Source organism: Spodoptera frugiperda, chromosome 22, assembly GCF_023101765.2.
Source record: "Spodoptera frugiperda isolate SF20-4 chromosome 22, AGI-APGP_CSIRO_Sfru_2.0, whole genome shotgun sequence".
Classification (NCBI taxonomy): Eukaryota; Metazoa; Arthropoda; class Insecta; order Lepidoptera; family Noctuidae; genus Spodoptera; species Spodoptera frugiperda.
Window position 1 is genome coordinate 7,146,595 of NC_064233.1, and position 10,747 is coordinate 7,157,341.

The following is a 10,747-nucleotide window of genomic DNA, read 5'->3' on the forward strand; positions in this document are numbered from 1 at the left end:
ACTATTATAGTCTTATACTTAAAGGAAAGTTTCCTTATACCAGGCAAATTTTAAGGGTACGAAAACTCCCTAAATCTGAAAAATACTATGCTGCAACGCGCATCAAAGTTGGTTCAGCTAAACGCAAGATAATCGCGCACACACACAATAATCTCCTTTTTTAATTTGATAAAAAATTAAGCAATGCTTATTTTCATCATCATTATCATCAGCCGAGAGACCTCTACTGCTGAACTAAGGCCTCCCCCTTAGTCTTATGCTTATTTTACATATGTTATTGAATATTGCTTTTGAACTCAAGTAACAACTTCTTTATGCTTTGTCCACAGATGGTTCCGCTGCTGCCTAGTTATAGCTGTGTTCGCCGCGATAGCTGTGTACTTGTTTATCGACACCCGGGACGATCCGAGCAGACTCATCTCGCTTATTGGACTATTTATTATATTATTGCTAGGTAAGTAAGACGCCTCGTTGGTCGAGTGGTCGCAAATGGCAAGAGGTCTCGGTCTCGGATTCGATTCCCGGGTTGGGTCGGGTCGGACCCGAGCGCGGCGACAACCCACAACAGTTTGTAATCTAGATTTTGGGTACGACTAGATCTAGTATCAAGATTTTTGTTTCAACTTACATTATATCAAAAATGATAATCGAACCAAACACCCTTTGCTACAACCAAACACACTATTACTTCTCCCTCGTTCATCAATTATCCATCTATTTTCTTAAAAGGATTTTTTAAAGCATCAGTATAAAGTAACATAAATTTTAAATTCATTGAAATAAGGTTCAAAATAACTTAATTTGTATTAAAATCCTTGGCCGTGCCATGCCGTGCCGTGTGCGCCGGCCCTTAGCCTACCTACTTAGTACCTAATTATCATCATTCTCCTTTCATCCAGGTTTCGTGTTCTCTGCCCACCCCGGCCGTATAAACTGGCGCACGGTGTCCACTGGTCTGCTGATCCAGTTCATCTTCGGGGTCCTCTTCATCAGGTGGACTCCTGGAAGACAGGCGTTGCAATGTTTCTCCGATAAGGTAGACTTGAACACTTTAATGGAGCGAAACTGTGACTAAAGAAAATGTTTAGTCCATTTTTTTATCATTGCCCCAGGATTTTCTCCTATGTCGTGTGTGACAAACATACAAATTCAAATACACATGACACCCAGACCCGAAACAATAATTTGTGGATTACACAAAAAGTTGCTACGCGCGGGAATTGAACCCGCTACCCGTTGCGCGGCAGCCAGTTGCCCAGCCACCGCACCAACCGTGCAGTCCATTAGCCACTCTTATGATACCCACGTGAAGAGTAGGCGTGGTTATAAAATTTATTCTTCTCTGCTGTCCTTAAAACAGCTAACTTGAATAATGTATTAATATTAACTTTATAATTTACTAGGTGGCGACGTTCCTATCCTACGGTGTAGATGGCGCTGCTTTCGCTTTTGGAGATCTACTAGTCAGGACTGAAGGAGTTTTTGCGTTCAGTGTGAGTTGAAATTAGAACTTGTTACTAGTTACGTGTAGAATTTTCTTCTCATTTGGATCATACCCACCCTACATACCCATGAAGAGTAGGCTTGGTTTAATTCGTATATATCACCTTCCCTATTTATTACAGAATTAATACAGTTTTAGCTAAATTTTTTATAGAATTAAGCCGGTAAATAAAGTTCCTGATGGTAAGCAATCGAGGGCCCATGACACCCGAAACATCAGGGACGTTACTAGTGCAGGCAATGACAATGTTTACGCAGACCAACATGTAACAAATTGAATAACTTTGTGTCTTTTTTTACAAACGTTATATCTTATCATACTAACGACGTTACGACCTTCACAATAAAATAGCATACTCCTTTTTAAAAGGCCGGCAACGCACTTGTGACTCCTCTGGTGTTGCGGGTGTCCATGCCGCTTACCATCAGGCGACTAGTCTGCTCATTTGCCCCCTATTCCATAAAAAAACCAGATTACGTTTAAAATCCAATTCATTCTTTCTTTCTAAGCAATTATCTTTCCATCTTCCAGACGCTTCCAGTGATATTCTTCTTCAGAATGTTGGTGGAGATCCTATTCTTCTGGGGCGCCTTCCAGTGGTTCGTGCTGAAACTGGGCCAGTCGTGCTGCGTGCTGCCACCGGCAACTGTCTGTGAGAGTGTCATTGCTGTAGGAAACGTTTTATTCGACGCGTCAAAAACTAGATTTTCTATAAACTTTGAATGAAATATTCTATTATGACGTCGTAAATTTTTGACATCAGACAGCAGACTTATTTCTAGAAATTTAGCTAGAAAATATAGAAAATTAAGCAGTTCATCAAATTTATGAACGAGAGAGTGTGATTATTCTTGAATATTTTATTGTATTGAAAAGTTGTAATAATTTATTTTTGACCCAGTCATCATCCCTATTATCTTTCCATCTTCCAGACGCTACCCGTGATATTCTTCTTCAGTATGTTGGTGGAGATCCTATTCTTCTGGGGCGCCCTCCAGTGGTTCGTGCTGAAACTAGGCCAGGTGCTGCGGGCTGCCACCGGCACCACCGTCTGCGAGAGTGTCATAGCTGTAGGAAACGTTTTCTTGGGCATGGTGAGTTATCAAGTCAAATCAAAGTATGTAATTTTATTTTCACATCTTTAAATGCCAAAAATGTATTACTTAAATATAATAAATTATGTGCTTAAAGTATGTTTTCAATTAATTTCTAATTACCAGTTACGAAGTCTAATTACCGTTCTTTTTGTGCTAATTTTACCGTTTGACGAAAAAATCTTATTAAAAAGTCCCTTCAAAATCGATCCAGCCATTTCAAAAATTAGCGGAAACGAACATACAGACAAGACAGATAAAAATTATAAAAAAAATATGATTATTTTGTGCATCTATGTTCATATGCATGTACATATTAAAAAGCGATTTTTTCAATATTACTAACAGAAACTCCAATTCTATTTATTAGTCTAGATTCTATGTATATAATAACATAAATAAAATTAATAACTGGAAATAACTTCTTGTTCCAGACTGAATCCATACTGCTGATCAAACCATACCTAGCCCTGCAGACCCCGTCGGAACTACACGTCGTGATGGCGTCAGGGTTCGCGACAGTTTCGGGTAAGTCACTTCTACCCGTATTCACCAACCTCTAGTACTATATTTTAGGAAACTCCTAAGCTAAGATAGGTGACGTTTAATGACATTTTGGCTTACACTAACCTATAATATGCAAACGTCAAGCCTTTTATCCCCGAAAGGGTAGGCAGAGGTGCACATTACGGCACGTAATGCCGTGATATTGGATTTTCGATAATGTCTCTGTAATAGCACGGATTCTGGAATTGTGTCCAGTATATAGCAATAGGCTCACTGTGAAAAGTGGTTGTACATTGTATAGCGGCATTACGTACCGTAATGTGCACCTCTGCCTACCCCTTCGGGTATTAAAGGCGTGACGTCGTGTAAGTGTTGACGTTTCTAAAATACCTAAGTATTTATAGTTTAATTGGAATAACTGATTTGATTATAACTTTTTATTAAGGCATAAGTGCCCACATTTTAAGTACAGCTACATGTCCTAGATCGATTAAATTAATTTTATCAATACTGACCGTTATTAATTATTGATTATCTACTTATTTATTTCAACTACAGTCGTGTCCAAATATCTAATCGGTCTTATCGAATACAATGCAGTATCCACTTATAAGACGAAACTAATTCTTTTAAAGCATGTAATAATGTTATTATGTATGCTTAAATACAATTTATGCTAGTTTTTGTTTACCTCATAACTCAACCATTTTTATGGTCACAAACCGGTAAATGAGCAGACGAATCACAGGATATTGCTCCATATGATCGACCATTCTGACTCAATTGTAATAGCAGACTAAGGCCCCTGATGGTAAGCAATCGCCACCACCCATGGACACTCGAAATATCAGAGGCGTTGCCTGCCTGTTTAGGGGTTAGGAATTTAAGAGTTTTTGGGGAATTGAGGATTGGAAATGACACAAGATGGCAATCAAACCCACTACACATACGACATAAAAAATGCCGGTAATGCGGCGCCGTACTATCTTTTAGTCATATCAAGACGCATGCTCATGTTGTTCAAGAATATAAGTCCCGGTATGGCTTGAAACTAGTAGAGATTTTCCCGAATAGTTCACGCTGGTAAGCTTGATTATTTCAACACATTGATTTAGAGAGTTTCATGATACTTATTTTTATAATATAAAAATAAATCGGGTTTTCCTTCCTGACGCTATAACACCAGAATGCACGAACCGATTGCCACGGTTTCGCATTCGTTGGAAAAGGTCTCGTGCTCCTTGAGGTTTATAGCAAAGAAAATTGACGAAAAATTTAAGAGAAAAGCAGGAAAACAGGGAAAGTCATTGGTGGCGAAACGGAGTTCGCCGGGTTTGCTAGATTAATTATTATGATCGGCTTACTTACGTAAATGTTTGACGAGGAACTCGACTAGTTTCAAGCCATGCTAGAGGCTCATATTTATGAGCAGCATTCCGCGACACACGACGCGGTGATTGTCGCGCTGCTACTGTTTGCTAGTATTATAAAAGTTGTGAAAGTATTACAATTGTATGCTCTTCCTCATGCAGGTACTATCCTGGCATCCTACATCGGTTTCGGAGCAGAACCAGCTCACCTGGTGACAGCCAGCGTGATGTCAGCACCAGCTGCAGTGTGCTACGCCAAGCTGCTACTGCCAGAGACCAAGCGGTCTTTGACAACCGTTGATAATATTCAACCTGTGGAAGTGTAAGCACATTGGTTTTTTAAGGGTAAATGAAAGGACAGATCAGCTCTGATGGTAAGCAATTAGTGATGCTCATGGACACCCGACACATAATAATTTAGTTCCAAGGGCGTTGTTGGTTGATGCGGAGCTGCGGACTACTTAGTGGGTTACTGGGGCTCCGGCTCGAAAAGCAGGAGTAGGAACGGGGTGGTTTTTAGTCAGTAAGAGTTTGATAATGCCTCTCTCCTCGCTCAAAGCGAGAGAAGTCATTCGATGATTTTACCATCTTAAAAAAGTGCGTTGCCAATGGCAGTAAAGGATCAGACGGATCACCTGATGGTAAGCTGTTAGCGCTGCCCATGGTTATTCATTACACCAGAGACGTTGCAAGTTTGTTGCAAATTGGAATGGTAGTTGGGCCTCCGGTAACAAAACTAAACGCAAGAGTTGTTCTATGTCAGTTTTCTGTGAAACCGTAGTAGGTATCACTCCGGTCAAGCAGCAAATTCGTGCCAATCTGGCGGCACAACCAACAAGTCCATCTTGATTCTGTCGCAGTGTGGTGTAAGGAGTACCTACTTAGAGGTCCATCTTGATAATATGGCAGTAGACAGGTGTCTGTCTGTTTGTATGGTGTCTAGTTTGGTAGCTGACGGACACCACGGTAGCGTGGCTGGTTGCGCAACCATGGTGTCTCAGTGAAATGTAGCAATAAGTATCTCGTGTTATCCGGAGCTGCGGACTACCGGGTATACCGGGGCTCCAGCTCGACAGGCAGGAGTAGGAACGGGATGGTTTTTAGTCAGTAAGAGTCTGACACTCCCTCTCACCTCGATGGTGGCGTGACTGGTTGCGCCAACATGACGCCACATTGACAGATACCCGTTTCTTTTTTTACAGTGAAGACAAATCAGTCCTGTCGGCAGCTACAAGAGGGGCTACCAACGGAATAGCCCTGGTTCTGAACATCATAGCCAATATCATCGCGTTCGTAGCGTTTGTGGCTTTCGTCAATGGCGTCCTTGGTTACTGCGGAAACCTAATAGGAAGTGAGAACTTTACTCTGGAATGGATTTTTGGAAAGGTGTTCATACCCCTTGCTTGGGTTATGGGTGAGTTGATTACTATATTATTTTATGTTTTATGGTATAAGCCGGTAAATGAATAGACGGATCACCTGTTGGTAAGCAACTGGAAACACCAGAAGCGTTATAAGTGCGTTGCCGCTTGTTTCTTTTTCTTCGCCTCTAATAATATCTTTTTCTTTATTTCTTTCTTTATACTTTATTGCACACACACAAATACAAACAGATACATACAATTTTGAAAGCTTCTTTATCTTCTTCTGATTTATTTCGTTGCGGGATCCAAGACAGTCATTCATGTCCCTGGGACGCGCCGGACTTCAATTTTCCGGTGTTTTCATGGTTGTATCTACTGTAGATCCTGGTGTACAGGAGTCGCAGCGGCAGGGGAGGATGTGGAGAGCTTGTCCCTTTAAAAAAATGTGTGATGCCGGTGTTTTGGAGGTTAATAATTCGGGGATTGGGAAGATTGGGGAGGAATTGGGCCTCCAGTAACTTCATTCACACAACGCAAGCGTTTTTTCACGTTGGTTTTCTGTAAGGCCCATTCGTGAAGCATGACACTCTCACAATATTATGAGATTAATTTCATCATCATCATATCACCAGCCCCTGCTGAGCTGCTTCTCACAAGGAGAAGGTTTGAACATTAATCACCGCGCTTCTTCAATGAGGGTTGGCGATTTCAAACTTATAATTAGAAATTATAAGCCCAGGTGTTCTCACGATGTTTTCCTTCACCGTTTGTCAGTGGTGTCTAAATAATCTTAGAAAGTACATATAACTTGGAAAATGTCACATTTGTACTTGCCGTTGGTGGGTTACGAACCCTCATTCATAAGAAGTGAGGGTCTTATGAATGAGGTCACCATCCCTTAGTACGAGTTTGCTTTACCTTTAAAGTAATCGAAACGAGAGCGCGTTCGGTGCTCTGAATGGCCGGTACGAAAAAACCAATCAATTAGATTTCGATTACTTTAAACGTAAAGCAAACATACTACATACAGTACTATAAATATACTATCAGTATATTATACTATCGGTACAGGTCTTACTTACATACTTTTGTTTAAAAACACAATACAAATACATAAGACAAATAAAAGTAACTACAATTTCAATAACAATAAGGCTTTTAATTTTATGCACCAAGTCAACGGTACTTTGCTATTGAAAATAATACAATGCAAAGAACTAATAGGTTAACTTAGGTATATTTCATTTTAATGAGTTTCCATTGTCATATATTATATCTTTATATCTCTACCGTGACTTTAAATTATGCACGTTCTTTTAATAAAAGTAAAAAATAATATGCATAATTTCACGCGTATGAATCATTATTTACTTAACTATATTATATTATTATAATTTACTAGCGACCCACCCCGGCCTCGCATGGGTGCAATGGTTATATATTATGTATGTATTATACATATAAACCTTACTCTTGAATCACTCTATTAAAAAAACTGCATCAAAATCCGTTACGTAGTTTTAAAGATTTAAGCATACAAAGAGACATAGGGACAGAAAAAGCGACTTTGTTTTATACTATGTAGTGATTTATGAAGTGATTATGTCTTTATAACTTAGACACCACTGACTTACAGTGAAGGAAAACATCGTGAGAATACCTGGGCTTATAATTTCTAAATATAAGTTTGAAATCGCCAACCCACATTGAACAAGCATGGTGATTAATGCTCAAACCTTCTCCATGTGAAAAGAGGCCTTTGGTCAGCAGTGGCCACTTATAGGCTGTTGATGTGATGTGAATTTTACCTCCTCAGGTGTTCCATGGGAGGAGTGTGAGCTGGTGGGTTCCCTGATCGGGCTGAAGACGGTGGTGAATGAGTTCGTGGCGTACCAGAGAATGGGGGAGATGAAGAGAGAAGGATTATTGTCGGTAAGCTATTTTTATATTAGTTTTCTATCAAAAAAATATTACCTAGACGCGGAATTTTATTTTGTCACACAAACTAACAATCTATACTAATATTATAAAGCTGAAGAGTTTGTTTGATTGTTTGTTTGTTTGGACGCACTAATCTCCGGAACTACTGGTCCGAATTGAATAATTCTTTTTGTGTTGGATAATGCATTTATTGAGGAAGGCTATAGTCTATAAAACATCGCGCTATGACCAATAGTCGAGCCGAGCAGAGCGGGTGAAACCGCGCGGAAGTAGCTAGTTTAATAAATTTTCTCAAGATTTCTTAGTGTTGACACGTTAACTGCCACGTAGGTCACCCGTGATCTACGTTAGTGGAGTTTTCGTTTTCTGATGGCAGTTAAAGTCTTAAAATATATGATAGCGACTTTCTTCTCCTCTAATAATATCTTACGATTTATTTCGTTACGGGATCCAAGACAATTCATGTCCCTGGGACGCGCTGTACTTCAATGTTCCAGTGTTTTCATGGTTGTATCTACTGTAGATCCTGGTGCACAGGAGTTGCAGCGGTTTTAGGAAATTATGGCGAGCTTGTCCCATAAATAGAATAGTGATTATTAGTTAATTTGGAAAATAATGTATATTTTTGGTCATTTGAGAAATACATTATATCATTAATAGTAATTGTTAATTAATTTGAGATATTGGTACTATTTGTAAATCGGGAAATAAAGTACCTTCTGTTGGTTAATGTGGGACCTTTATTTATTTAAGCTTAGATTTGGGACATACCAACTGTCAATTTTGTTTTTTTTATACTACACAACGTATAGGAAGATATATTCTAAAGTTTATTCAATATTAAACCATATTTTTTTATGTATTTGTTTTCAGCCGCGAGCAGAGCTGATTGCAACGTATTCCCTCTGTGGTTTCACCAACCCTGGGTCGGCAGGTATCATGATAGGCGCCATCGCCGCCATGGCACCCGGGCAACGGGAGGTTCTTTCTAGTGTGAGTATACAAATATAAACATATATAATAACTGTATTTTTATTAGCCTTTTGCTAATTTTGAAGATTCTTTCGAATATCTACAATTATACTGAGTGAAGAATTATATAAAACTAGCAAATCCGGCGAATTTCATTTAGCCACCAATGATTTTCCCTGTTTTCCTGCTTTTCTCTTGAACATTTTCTCACGGAACTCGAGACCTTTTCAACGAATGCAAAACTATTAAGCACTTGCGAATGACCGTGCGGCTAAACAACCGCTTTTTTTGAGGAGGGGAATATCATCCAATGACTTCTTCACCGGGCTTGAGCGATGCAAGAGACATTCCGTCAGACACTTACTGACAGATGACATTCCGTCAGACACTTACTGAATAAAAACCACCCCGTTTCTACTCCTGATTTTCGAGCCGGAGCCCCGGTAAAACCGGTAGGCAGTCTGCAACTTCGGATCAGGCATCAGCCCTGTTGAGCCCCAAGCGATGCAACCGCTAGTGTGTAAGGCGGATCAGTTGCTCGGTTACGTTACATAATATAAAGATACCTAATTAAAACAATGCAATGTATTTTGTTTCCAGGTGGCTGTGAGAGCATTCTTCGCGGGATGCGGTATCTGTTTCATGACAGCGTGCATAGCAGGTAACTTGTCCATCTTTAGTTCACATCACAAATCAACAGCCTTACTGGACTAAACATATTTTTGGCCACTGCTGACCAAATACGGTTGGCGCGATGGCAGGGCATTTGGCTGCTGCTCAACGTGTAGCGGGTTCGATTCCCGCACGGAGCAATTCTTTGTGTAATCCACAAATTGTTGTTTCGGGTCTGAGTGTCATGTGTATGTGAACTTGTATGTTTGTAAACGCACCCACGACACAGGAGAAAATCCTAGTGTGGAGTAACGTATTTGTAAAAAAAAACCTCTTCTCACACGAAGGTTTGAACATCACCACGGACTGTTTTGTTATTGTGATAAAAATAGAACTAATGAGTATACAAAAAGAGTTTCTTCGGGAAAGTTGTTTGTAATCATGAGTACAATCACGTGTTTAAATATCGTTCACTAATTACCAGTCACCCTTTAGAGGTAGTTGGTGTATACGGCCATAAGAGATGGAGTATCAATTAGTATCGAATCGTATCGTAACACCTTTTTATCCCCGAAGAGGTAGGCAAAGGAGCACATTACGGCAAGTAATGCCGCTATACTTAGGTACAATGTAGGTACCAACTTTTCACCATTTATAAGTCCCATGTAAAGGGGGTGAGCCTATTGCAATATACTGGGCACATTTCCAATAAGTAATACTGAGAAATTTTCGAAAAAACTGAAAGATACCTAGCAGTACTTTGCCCGACCCGGGAATCGAACCCGACTCGACCAACGAGGTATTAATTAGTAATCTTATTTTTTTTCTTTTTTCAGGTTTACTGATGCCTGAAGGGGCTTTCATTTAAAAAGTGATATTTTTTTAAATAATAAATAATTAGGTAGTGTATCTATAAGAATAATTTAATTTTATACAACTGTTATTTATTGTAATAATAAATATTTTGTAATAACTTGAGTTTTCTTTTTCCACAAACTTGTCTAAATCGGTTCGTAAAATCTGGCGTGAAGGTATTTTTAAGTTTTTTGTATGGAATATGCAAACAAGCAGACGGGTCACCTGATGGTAAGTCAAAGTCAAAGTCAAAAGTCAAAATCATTTATTTCAAATAGACCAGGAAGGCACTTTTGAACGTCAAAGCAAATATAATAATATTAATAACGTCTGTCTGTCGGTCAGTCCTCTAGTGAAGCTATTTGCTCGTTCCAAAGTGTAGATTCCTATGAAGAAGAACGAGCAAGAAACTCCATAGGTTACTCTTTTTCAATCAGATTTACAATACAATTCTTGGTTACATTGTTTCGATTACTTCAGCGATTACGTAAGCGATCACCGATTTGAGCGCGATGGCTTCCCTACTAT

The 10,747-nt window shown here is 39.4% G+C and overlaps 1 protein-coding gene across 1 annotated transcript in view; it reads left to right on the forward strand.

Moving 5' to 3' along the window:
* Positions 1-10,337, forward strand: part of LOC118279642 (sodium/nucleoside cotransporter 2-like) — a 39,418-nt gene extending 29,081 nt beyond the window's left edge. The window contains exons 6-16 of the mRNA XM_050702637.1: positions 330-454; positions 900-1,036; positions 1,404-1,493; positions 2,437-2,598; positions 3,033-3,126; positions 4,638-4,797; positions 5,678-5,889; positions 7,656-7,771; positions 8,654-8,773; positions 9,353-9,413; positions 10,201-10,337. Of these exons, the coding sequence (XP_050558594.1) occupies positions 330-454; positions 900-1,036; positions 1,404-1,493; positions 2,437-2,598; positions 3,033-3,126; positions 4,638-4,797; positions 5,678-5,889; positions 7,656-7,771; positions 8,654-8,773; positions 9,353-9,413; positions 10,201-10,232 (1,309 nt within the window). The 3' untranslated portion in view covers positions 10,233-10,337. The remainder of the gene's footprint in view (positions 1-329; positions 455-899; positions 1,037-1,403; positions 1,494-2,436; positions 2,599-3,032; positions 3,127-4,637; positions 4,798-5,677; positions 5,890-7,655; positions 7,772-8,653; positions 8,774-9,352; positions 9,414-10,200) is intronic.
* The last annotated feature ends 410 nt before the right edge of the window (positions 10,338-10,747 follow it).